Source organism: Myripristis murdjan, chromosome 14 (assembly GCF_902150065.1).
Source record: "Myripristis murdjan chromosome 14, fMyrMur1.1, whole genome shotgun sequence".
NCBI lineage: Eukaryota > Metazoa > Chordata > Actinopteri > Holocentriformes > Holocentridae > Myripristis > Myripristis murdjan.
Window position 1 is genome coordinate 21,689,868 of NC_043993.1, and position 12,836 is coordinate 21,702,703.

General features: G+C 41.8%; 1 protein-coding gene across 1 annotated transcript; it reads right to left on the minus strand.

The window, feature by feature from the left end:
* Positions 1 to 32: 32 nt before the first annotated feature.
* slc12a9 (solute carrier family 12 member 9) lies at positions 33 to 12,569 on the minus strand. The gene is made up of 14 exons (XM_030069367.1): positions 12,337 to 12,569; positions 8,736 to 8,962; positions 7,897 to 8,031; positions 7,638 to 7,775; positions 7,230 to 7,532; positions 6,976 to 7,083; positions 6,315 to 6,426; positions 6,030 to 6,187; positions 5,287 to 5,369; positions 5,055 to 5,179; positions 4,723 to 4,915; positions 4,454 to 4,628; positions 3,304 to 3,450; positions 33 to 2,360 (listed from the first exon to the last, which is right to left on the minus strand). The coding sequence occupies exons 2-14, from the start codon at positions 8,944 to 8,946 to the stop codon at positions 1,528 to 1,530; spliced, it is 2,721 nt and encodes a 906-aa protein (XP_029925227.1). The 5' UTR covers positions 8,947 to 8,962; positions 12,337 to 12,569; the 3' UTR covers positions 33 to 1,527.
* Positions 12,570 to 12,836: the final 267 nt, after the last annotated feature.

Genomic DNA, 12,836 nt, shown 5'->3' on the forward strand with positions numbered 1-12,836 from the left:
AACCAACCTTTTTAATAAATAAGTTTTGTGTGAAGAATTTATCATGTTACAGTTACAGAGATGACAATATACAGTACATTTGGTAAGTTATGACTCCTATGTCATATGAATGAACAGCCTTTTAACAGTGACCCACAGTAATAAATATTATGATGGAAGAATCAGGATTTTAAGAAGCCTGTCTTATTGGTAACTTTAGGTAGCTTCCTGTCAAGGTTTATATAAAAAAAAAAAAAAAAAAAAAAAACCAAGAGATTTTTGTCATGTATACACACATCTTCAGTAGTATTGATTTCTCTCCACCCAGATCATCCCTGTGAGTCCAGGGATTCAAACCAGCAGCCATGCAGTCATAAGCGTCTTGAACTAAATAAGTGAGTAAGCCATTGGATTATTAAGATCGATTTCGTAAAATTCTGAACCCATCATTCATGTAACTGGCTTTTTTGGACTGATTGCAGAGTGTCCTGAAGTGCCAGTAGACTGACACACTAAATAAGACAACAACTGGCTAAATCATCACACATAGTTCAAAAAACAGTTATCACTTGATGCGCATAAATCCATATTTTTTGAGCTACAAGTTCATATAAACAAAGCATTTGAGCAGAAACGGGTCCCTTTGTGGTGTTCTGCACTTTCTGCAGCAAGACAGTATGCCTTTGCATTAATGTAAGGAAAACATAAAAAAAAAAAAAACAGAAAACATGTCAGCTCAAGAATAACATCTTTGGAGAAAGCTGCTCCAGGCAACCAACAGAGACATCATAAAATAGGAAAAAACAAGCAGAAAAAAATACTGAGTTAAAATTAGCATCAACACAGCACCATTCATAAACTGACACAGGGGATGTGTTTTTATATTATTACAAAACAATTGACAAATTAATCATCCCTCCGACAAATGAGCGCTGAGATAGGCTCCAGCAGGATAAGCGGCTTGAAAAATGAATCCCTCCACATCTACATCCATATGTACATGTTGCTATAATTAATGTCCTAGACAACTCATATGACTCAAAACAATTTTTTTTTTTGTTCAAAATAATCAATTAAACACTGTCTTATGTGAAAACAGACATAAAACAAATGCAGACAGCAGGTTTTACCAACATGGATCTCACCCACAGACATTAGTAGTACTCCCTTGGAAATACCATCCATTGAGCTTAACTATATGAAAATAGGAAAATATCCTATTTAAATACAAAACAAAGGAATTTTAGAGATGCTCAAAATGCACCTGTTTTTTTTTTTTTTCCCGAAGCTTAAGTGAGATGTGTGAGTACAAAGTTGTATTACAGTAAGTGATATAGTGTTGAGTAACTGTGCTACTGTATTCTTAGCATCCACTTTTCAGTACTTATATGTTTTAATTCTCCTTTTAATCAGTAACTATGCTTATGCCTAAGTAAGCAGCCAGATAAGATGTTTTTGCATGTATAATATCAAATCCCTTAAGATTAACAAAAAAAAAAAAAAAAAAAAAAAAAAAAAGACAACATATATATGAAAAACTGCTGAAGCTCAGAGATCCGTGCATGTGACTGGGGTGACCCCATGAATCAGAAGTGTTGGGCCTAAACTATTGGTCACTGCTTCCAAATTAGCCAAGTACTGCTGCGCCTGGCTGGACTGAGCAGGCGGGCGGGGCAAGTACAGAAAGCGAACAGCCGCCTGGGAGCTGTGCTCCATCAGCAGGGAGTTCACTGCGGATAGGAGCTCCTCAGACAGAGCTTGTGTCGGTCTGTCTTCCTCCGGCTGAGCGCGGTGCTGCGCCACCGAGTCCCACGGCACAATCTTTATTGACGCCCTGATCCTCAGCTTCCTCAGCAACTCCCGAAACGTCTCCTCATTCACCACCCAGCCCTGGTCACTGGACTCAGTCTCTACATTCAGGAAGATTCTCATTCTCGCATGGCGCCATCTGTTGGACATGTTCAGCACACACGCCATCTGGAGGAGGAAGAGGCTGCACACGTCCACACAGTCTCGGCTGCCCGGCTGCAGCAGGTTGAGCGGCCACACGTCGATGGTCCGCTCTGACCCGTCCACCTTGCTGTCCTTGTCCTCCCCCTCCAGCTGGAAGAAGTAGCGGCCGAGGCAGACGTTCTTGTTCATCTTGATGGCATCCGAGATGATTCCCACATACTCCTCCGGCAACAGCCATCGTGGGCTCTCCACGTGGCGGACTGGAGGGAAATGGGCCTGCAACGAAGGCAAATCAACGCCAAAATTATATTCCCCGTCGCTGCCCTTGCCCATTGATGAGTCACAGAACGCGGAGTCTTGCAGGAAGAAGTCCTCAGGGGTGCAGTTGTCGTAGAAACCCAAAATGAGCATGTTAGGCTTCATCCCACCTTGAAGAGACAAACAGAAAAATATGAGCACACAGCAGCAGGGGTATGTGAACTTAATTGCTTCTCAGCAATCAAGTTCAATTGACAAATCACTAAGTGGCACTTTGATTTAAGAACAATTTCTCTTTTGGAATGAGTAAGTTTGATTTGAGTTTGTAAACTGTGATACGACTCAGCAATTAAATTCAGCAATTTGAAAATATTAAAAAAGATAAAATAACAATAATAATAAGATAATAATAAAATAATAATAAGACAAAAGAATTACTTAAACATTATTTTCTCAATATAGTTGAAATGCACCACAGCATTTGGCCTTTTTTTTTTAAAGATTCACAAATACCTCAGCTCAAAGAATTTCATATTGATTCAGCGCTCATAAAAAAAAAAATCTGAAAAAATATCATTCTATGTATTTCTTTTAGCAGATCACTGCAGTTGAATTGGCAGAATTTAAAGATCAATTAATCTAAGCAATGAATGACTTGTTATAGCCCTACATGACAGTGCTCAAATACAGAGAAATAACATCATCAGCCGTAGTGAATTTAGCTGTAATTATTTGTCTGCACTGGAGCTGCATAATTAATTGAACTTGCATCAAACTCGCAAAATGGACAAGTGCAGGATAAAGGGTAAATGTGACAGTAATCCCTTATAAATGAAGTTACAGAGCTACAGAGATGCCCTGGCATGCAAGTCACACTCTTCTGATGTAAAAAACATGATGGTTTGGTGCAGACCCCAGCAAAAATCACATTTTTTTTCCAGTTATAATGAAAATTGTTATCCAAAAATGATCACTCCCACAAAAATCGCAAAATTAGCAATTACAATATCTGTCTGTCATAGTTGCAATATGATTTTTCTACCATGCCGTGAAGGTGTAGCATATATGAGGAGGCGGTTGGCTGTGAAACGGGAGAGGAGAAGAGGTGCTCACCGAGGCCCGTGATCCGCAGCAGATGCTGTGTTCCCTGTCTGACGGAGGGAGACAGGGTCAGGTCCACAAACGCCTTCACCCCCAGCTTATCAACAAGGCTCAACCAGAAGTTATACTGCTGCTGGACTGGATCTGATGGCAAAGTGTCTAAAATACAGAAAAGAGAAGACAAATTATTCTGCAGAAAAAGAAAAAAAAATTAATTTCCCTTCAGTTGATACAGTATGCGGGTCTGTATTCTGTGCCAAAATGAACAAGGAGCCAGGTATTTTGCATAATTCACAGATAAGTATAATGCTGCAAAGGCACTGGCAAAAGTGCAGCAGCTACTCGATTAATAATGTAGGGACAGAATGTGATAGAGCAAAGCAGCAGATGGGAAATGAAAGCCTACAGCTGTAGACTTTTATTGTGGAGGTGATGGACTTGGTGGCCCAGTCAGAGCTGGTAGGGCGTCTGAGACCACCATTTTAGATCGCAGATAAGCCTCCTACTGTAGTTTTTCCTATAAGGCACTTCGTGTTCATTTACTGGCAGACTTAATGTTATTACCACATGATGTCATGGTCACATGTTACATCAAGACATCTCTGAAAACCTGCCAGGCAATGGCAAGGCCAAACAGTGAATGAAAAATTAAGGAAGACGTGTGTCATCAGGTGACACAAGGAGCTCAGTTTGGCAAGTAAACCGATGACTTGCTATGAAATCATAATTTCCCAGTCAAAAAACTGGCTGGATCAAAACATGTGAAATGACTGAACCACAAAGTAGCAGTGTGTTCACAGAACATGCTGCTGTTCTCATTATATACAGTATTTGCATGCTTTATGTGCTGCCTTCAAATGATTTTTTATTGCAATTACACTGATTTGCATTGGAATGCAAAAGTGGTCATGATTAAACTTTGTCTCTCAACTTATCCACTCCACTAGGTATTTTAGCTGAGTATTTAAAAAAAAAAAACAAGAGAAAACAAACACACATACAAACAAAAACAGTACTCAGAAAAAGCGGTGTTATTAACTGAGATAACTGCCTGCAGTGGGAAACTGAGCTTCAGTGGGAGGCACAGTCATAATGAAAAATAGCTCTGAGGTAAAAATAATTTAATACTGTTGGCCAGAGCAGACCACCATATGAACATTACCCAGATCCCCCAGCTGCACGTGGCCCAGCACGTAGAGCCCTCCCTTCTTCAGCTGGTTGACGAAGAGGATGAGCTGACAGGAGGAGCGAGGGTTGGCCACCATTAACAAAACCTGCGGCCTCCAGAACTTCACGTGGTCTTTCCTCACATCGAGCATCAGCAGATATTTACGCACCTGAACCACAGCGAAGAGAGGATGTTAACAAACCAACATGCAAGTCTGACTGTGTACGTGTGTGAGTGAGTGGTCTTTCTTTTCAAATGCATGCCTGATGGAAAATGAGCGCCTGGCTGATGTAACCCCAGCTGCTGGTGGGCGCCCTGTAGTGGAGGATAAGCAGCAGCAGCAACAGGAGGATGATGCTGGCTGATGAGTACACGGGGTTAATGACAAACATCATCACCAAACAGCTCACAATCCCGAGCAGACAGGTGTGCCACGAGAAAACCTGAAAGGTAGGTCTGGGAAAAACACAGAGAGAGAGAGAGAGAGAGAGAGAGAGATGATGAGAGTCAACAGCAACAGAAACTGATGTGCACAACAGGCATTGAGTTAAAGCGGCAGTAAGACTAGCTGGAGGTGTGGTTAACATCAGATTACCTGAAGTTTGGTGCGGATGCCCACTCAAGAGCCAAACAAGCCAGGTCAACGGCAGCATAGGCAAGCAAGTAGAAAACAGTAACCAAGCCAGCTATGGCATTGAGCTGGCCTGCGAACACGACACACTGCAACACAAACAAACCAAAAAACACAGCTCATGACACATGAGGTCACAGCTCTGCACATACTGATAATTCTGGACATGGCTGCAAACCTCAGCAGGCGTCCTCACCTGTGTCAAACCCCACGTGTACAACACTGCCACCCATGGGTTACCAGAGCGTGATTTGACGGCAGCGGGGGCCAACGGCAAACCTGAGAGATAAAGACAAGCAACATCTCTTAGAAAATCACTCGTTACACAATGAAAGATGTTCTCTAGACTCTGCAAGTTCAGTCTAGACCCTGACTGATGCATCGGCTGATATTTGCCAATTACCGATAAATTATTATCAGTGTATATGCTGACTGATATGTGCCAATATGATTTTTTTAAAAGAACATAATGCAGTAAGGGTCATTGGGTAATTTAGAAATGAAGAGGTGATTCTTTTCCTTAATTCAAGTTTAACTAACATATATATTTTTTCTTCTTTATTTCTTGTAGAATTGGTTGACAATGTATAATTTATTTTGAAAATTCTTTGATAAAGTTGTTTCCCCTGCTTTTCGCCCAATGAGCGCTGGGATAGGCTCCAGCAAGCCCCCCACGACCCATGTGAGGATAAGCGGTATGGAAAATGAATGAATGAATGACTTTGATAAAGTTATTTGTTTAAAAAAAGATGCCTTCTGCCATTAAATCGGTGCAAAATTTGTGCACAACCCATATAGAAAAGGTCTATTTCCATTCCAGCTCAGAAAATTCACTGTATCAGCTGTCATTTTGGTAATGGGTGAATTTTTCTCCTCTAAAACTGGTATCGGTTCTGGTACCAAAACCCCGTGTTGGCTGGACACTAACTCAGTCCTTACCAAAGAGTTGATCCTTTGCAAGAGCGTGAAGGATACGGGACGCCCCGATCATAGAGCTCATGGCTGCTGACAGAGCGCCACAGTATATCCCGATGGTGACAAATGGCGGCCAGATGTTTATTCGCTGGAAGAACCCATAATCCTGAATCAAAAGGCCCCTTTGGAAAAATAAATATATCACTAAACAAGTTGTCTTAACTGCATACAATCATGTGATCAGTATTTTTTTTTTTTAAAAAAATACAAAACAGGTAAGAAAACTTTAGCCAATGAGTTGTTTCAGACCTGCTGCACGTGGAGCTGACCATGATGAAGAGGAGGATGTAGACGGTGAAGGTGTAGAGGACTGCTAGGATGGTGCCTTTAGGGATAGAAACGCTCGGGTTCTTCAGCTCACCTTCAGAGACAGATGGAAAAAAAATGTGTGTGAGTGAGTGTGCATGCAATTTTTTATGTTTTAATTTAGTACATGCAGTAGGGGTCTCAGAGATCTGTTAGAAATACTGTCTGTTGTTTTCTTCACAACAGATTCTGAAGTAGTTTGGCGTTATCTAGTATGCTGGTGAGCACATGCTTTGAGGGTTCAACTACAGGGCAGGATACACTTTGACAAGACAGTACTGGCCTTGTAAGAAATAATAACCTCCATATTGTAATGTGATTAAGCAAGTAGTATAGACCTTTTTCCACTGCAGCCATTTTAACATGAAATCATAGGATAAACACGGGTGTTACTAATGACATTAATAAACGTGCTCCTGCTCCTTTTAAGTGGACCAGAGCCTTTCCAGTGAGCCTGCATGAGCAACACCAGGAGCCTGGTTCTGTTAAGACCTGAATGGAACAGAAACTTAATTAATGCCATTGGTTATACCTGTGTTTACCCTGCTATTTCATGTCAAAATGGCTCCTGTGAAAAAGGCGTATTGCGACAACAAGCTCTAACCTGACATATTGGCTCCAGCCATGATTCCGGTGCAGCTGGTGAACATGACGGCAAACACGGTGGCAAATGACATGAGGTTGTTGGTGCTGTAGTCCAGAGAGTAACCAGCTGAAGGGAAAAGACAAAAGAGGAACAACAGTGGTACTTTTATTAAAGGTCCTAAATTCATAGGTGTGCTATAGCTTTGATTTATTTAACTCCTTGTTTGCTTTTTCATGTCCTTGCCGACCCCGACATCGCTCGCCAGCACTCACCGCCCAGGTTGTTCCTCAGCGTGGAGGCGCTGAAGCCTGTGTAGCTTACGTTGAAGTGGGACGTCTGGTTGCCGGGTCCCTGGTGGGTGATGACAAAGTCTTGGGGCTTGACTGCCAGAAAGCTGATGAAAATGGACAGCAGGGATACGGTGACCACCAGCAAGATGACGAAGGCCGTGCGGGAGTAGATGTGAGCCCCCACCAGACAAACCATAAGGCACAACAGCAGGATGATTGAGGAATACAACACGGTGTACCAATAACCCTGAGGAAGCACACGTATCCGCTCTGACACAGACGACTCTAAAACACAGCAAAACAGATCAGCAGTTGGTAAAAATCAAATAGAAACATCTTAAAGAAATGGAACACGATCGACAAAAATCACTGAACTGTTTTGAGACTTACCAGGATCTGAACCAAACACATCCAGTATGGCTTCCACAAGGCCAAGAACATACACTCCGCATGCACACACTTTGGCCAAGAAGAACATCAGACCAATACTTCCTCCAAACTCAGGGCCCAGTGATCGACTTATCATGTCTGATCAATCTTTGTTAAGTGCTGTGTTTCAATATCGATGGCTGAATGAGTGCATGATCAGCTAGCAGTTCAAGAGAAAAGCAAAATCAGAAGTTTTTTGTTTGTTTGTTGGTAAGGATACAATAGGCTCCACCTCCTTGTACAGCGCCGTTGGTTGAAATCGCACAGATGGACAGCACTGTAAGAGATATTATGGTGTAGGCTACAACCAGCATTAACAGACCCTGCAAGAGCCCCGCGTGACCAACGACAAACCCTGCAAAAAAGATAGCGTCATTGTTAGTTACTGCAGCAAGACTTACTCAAATCTACTTTTAAGGAACAATCCACCTAAAAAAAGAGATTTTTCCACATAAATTTTGGTCATGCAGATAATTTCTGTGTGATTTGGTGAGGTTTCCATTCTGCTGTGGATGGGTATTCTTTGGCGGAGCTCAAATTGTCAAAAATGTACATGTGACAAACTCTATAGCAACAGCTCTTTCCAAAAACAATGACATGGACACCCGGCATCATCCACAGCCCTCTGGGTGAAGAATTTAGATGAGAAATATTTCCTGCCAGAGGATGTTGACAAACTCTATCTGTCCATAATTTGTAATCATTGGGGGTGGACTGATACAATCTGTGCGTGTTCTTTGGCTCTGCTGTCGGGTTTTTCCACAAGTAAAATTTTTGATGGTGTGACTACAACAGAAGAAATCCCCTCCTGCCCCACTACATTGGGGTGAAAGGAGACAGGGAAGGTCACAACAGACGGGACACCTCACCAAATCACACAGAAGGTTAGACTTCCACTAGAGGTAAGTGAGAAAATATGTTGTTTTTTCTGCACTTTGGGTGAACTGTTCCTTTAAGTGCAGATGCCTTAAACATCCACTGTCCTCAGTGTAACAGTCTAATACACCGTACAGTTTTTCAAATCCCTACATAGTAAATCTTCAAGCGTTTATTACTCACCAGTTCTCAGAAACAGCACAATGCTGAACATGGACAGGATGGTGGGCACCATCACCCCGAAAAAGGTGTCAAGTTTTCGGGGATCTTTATTCGGCGGGCCGGTCCCAGGGCCTGATTCAGGGGTAACATCTGACGCCGTGCCGCATGCTGCTGTGCCAACAGTCAGACCACAAACCCCTGGGGTGAGCAGGGGTGTGTGTTCGTTTGACATGGTTGGTTAGGAGAACCTGTGAAAAAAAGAAATCAATGCGGGCAGGTTTCAAACACAAAGGAATATCGCTGCAGAATTCAATCTACTGCGGTGTGGAAAAAAACATCCAACATGCTTGTTAGCTGCTACTCTGTAGAAAATTGTTAATTACCTAGCTATAAGTGACACTGCTTGCTTAGTACAGGGGAAAATTGGATTGCATTGCCTCAGTCATTTTAATTAGACTAATGGCTTTGTGTGGAAAGAGAGTTTGCTTTCTGTCAGTAAACCTTGGAGGCAAATTTATCTGTCCTGCACAGGACTTATTTCTGCCTGGATTATGTCATGGGCTTCATGGTCAAGAGTGTGACTTGTCCTGTATGGAGTCCACACTCAGGAAAGCTTTGTGCCCAATATGCGCTCATCTTAAAAGGGTTTTTCTCCCATAATTTGAGAATTGAATGACATGGTGCATTAACCAGTTCGAGTTTGCAATAAATATTGTCACTTTGTGAATGCACCTCCTAGTCTTAGAGGAATATCACACCAGCTTTTGTTTCATAAATTACAGTGTAGCTTCTGTTTGGTGTATTTGATTTAATTTTCTGTTTCAAATCAAATGTAGCAGCAGCAGACAAACACTCATTTCTGTGTGTGCACACTTACTTCTACACATAAAGGGTTGGCTTTTTTATCCATCCCTGACCCATCCAAAATTGAAGTTGTGTTGTGTGGATAACAGAGAGCTGTGTTTATATTTGAAGCACAGAGATTTCCCATATAGTCATGTTTGTTGAGTTAGATCTCAGCTCTGCAGCTGCAGGGGTTTTCATGTCTTACTGTTAGCATGTTATGCGACCAACATTTCCCAGTGCCCCTGTAACTATGCATTCAAAACTATTGTTCCTGCTCGTCAACTATGAAAAAAAAAATCACATTATAGTCAATCATTTAGTTCCTTTTTTCTGTTAAGACAAAAAAATATTAAGTTTGAATATTTATAAGTTAAAAATGAAAATGTGCAAAAATGCTGCCCTAGAACCAAGACTCAAAGGCAAGAAACCAAATCCGAAGTCAGTCTTTCGCTCTTTCACAATAACCTTTTGCGCCACACAAAGACAATGAGTAAACCCAAAGCCTAGAATAAACTTTGGTCTCAGCCATGTTAGTCAGGAAAATACAATTAAAATATTTCAAGTAGAAATCAAAGAACGCATCCTGTTGTGTTGTGAAAGATAGCTCTGAAAGAAATGACAAGGCCAGCTTTTTTTAAAAAAAAAAAAAAAAAAAAAAAGAATAGTCTAAAACACAAGATGGCAAGAGCTGGGGCATCAACCGGGAAAAAATTACGCAAACTCACTTTTAACAATGAGATCAACACTGATATCAGTGTTGAAACTTGCTTTTCTGCAAGATAAACCCCAGGAACTTGTGTGTGAAAAGTGCACGACTCTCACACAGAGCTTAAGCAAAGTGAGAGAGGAAACGCTGCAGCATGCGAGCTTACACACTCCATGCACAGAGCAAAGTGTAAAGAGAAGTTGCTCCTGTATGTTACACACCCATCACAAGACACATGATGTGGGTCATCATGCGCCCTGGGTCAAAAATGTGAAAAATATGAATGCAGGTAAAAGAGAGGCAATATTCAAAACAATGTGGCTGAACTGAAAGAGGCTTTGGAAAGCTGACACTGATACAACATCAGTACTTTATGGACTGAAGCTGCTGATAACAATCTATTCTTTAAATGTTATTTTCAAGCCACAAGTACAAAAAAAAAAAAAAAAAAAAAAAAAAAAGATCAGTAGCCTATTCAGTACTTTCCCCAGAATGTTTCACTTGTCTGAGTGAAAAATACCCTGAAACTCTCACTACAACCCAGGATAACATTATTTTAGGCTAACAGTAATACACATATAACATATTCATGCATACTTGTGGTAAATATCATATATATATATATATATACACAATATATAATAGAGCTACAACAAACAACCTGCACCCTATTAAAGTAAAGGCCAGTGTTACAAAGACGAGGGCACATCAGTGCATCTTCTGTGACTTTGACAAGGAAAACTAAAAAAGTACAACCATGTGCTCAACACTAAAAACTTGTGATCTGAACAGATTCCTGACAGATAATTAACATCTGAGCACCACACATGTAGATGATGCTTGCTGACAGCAGTGTGGATGGTGACTCATCTGACCATGTGACTTTTTTTTCCCACTGCTCACTACATCCCTGATTGTGTCATCTGACTTGCAAAAGTGCATCTTTAGGTGTACTACAGAGCCTACACACTCCACACACTGTGAATTTCACACCTTAATGTTCTTGATGAAGCCTCCTGCTCACACCTTAGTTTGAAATCTCTGCAGTCAGCTGATACAACACAGCTACTAGTCTGTTTTCTTGCCTTGCATCTCAAACCAAAGCACAGACATCACATTTGAGGACTGTTTTTGTTCACCTGATGTGCTTGTTTCAGACCTTCATCACTTGAGCGTCCTCCTCAAGTCTTAAGCCCTGCAAACCGGAGCAGCTGCATTTTAAAATCATCTGGTGAAGAAGGGATATTTACCTGATTGATCATCTGACTGACTCCGCCTCAAGTTTTATTCCCCATTTTGGCAGCTATCTGTAGTTTTCTAGTGCGTCAGAGGCGTTTCTATATATTTACCAGTGATACCTGTCTGACAGCCTGGTAATTCACTTTTCCAGAGCTAAGCACCAGTCTGGAAAAACACTACCTCTGTTGGAACATGCCCTCCACGCCTACGAGGTGAATGACCCTGCTTCCATTTGTGAAGAGTTTGCCCCGAAATCCTCCAGCTGACACTTTGTTGCTGTTGTTAAAAAAAAAATAAAATGAAAACTACAGTGGAAACAGTCTCTCTTAAACGTGATCTCGTTGTATCAACATCTGTGCAAGTGTAGTTGCGTTTCCTGTTTCCATACAGACCCAGCTGCGTGACATTCAAACTTTGCACCGGCAGCTACCGAGACGAAAAGGGGGTGAAATGCGGATTGCGTGCTCAAAAATAATTAGAAACCACAGCTACTCGTGGCTTTTTTGCTTTAATATGCTGCTCGCATGATATAGCCGAAAGATAGCAGAGATCTCAAGGTGTAAAAACAGCAATACATAAAGAGTCATGGTAGTTTGCATTGCGAGTAAATGTCGTTGTTTATGTTTGGCGAGGATTTCACAGCGGGCTCTCTGTCAGGAAGTGACCGCAACGTTTGGCTCGCCCGGCCGACAGGAATAAAATAACGCAATAACAAATAACGCTGAAACCTGGTCCAGGATGATCCAGACCAGATGCATCATGCCCTGTGTGACGGCTGCAGGCTTTATCCCTGCTGAAAAACTGAGAGCACCAAGCTATACACAAACTTACCTATACAATCTCCGGGAGTCGAGGTTCATGCACTTCCGCCTGACATAAAACTCCTCTCAGTCAGTCAGCTGCGGTCCAATTATTGCTCTTTGCCTGATTTCGCAGCCGGCCCCCCTCCCCTGCGAATCCGGGGTAGGATGCACAGAGAGTGGGATGCGCAGTGCACAGCCGCCGGGCCACTGGACATGGACAGGCCACTGAGCTGCTACTCATGCAAGTTAGATGCTGTCAAAGTCGTGTGGCCCAGTGACACCACACGGCCGTGGCACGCCTTGTCCCCCTGTTATTTGTTCAAAAGATGTCACGAGAACCAAAAATGCTCATGTGACTGCTGGAAGGGGAGGGTAAAAATACCACAAATACATGCTGATGAAACAGACATGTCCAAAATAACCACGCCCCTTTGCAGGCAGTGTGACCTCATTAACATTTGAATATTTTGAAATGAAGAATTAAAGAAAAATGTAGTTATTATTTTCGATATTATTTTTAAATAATAA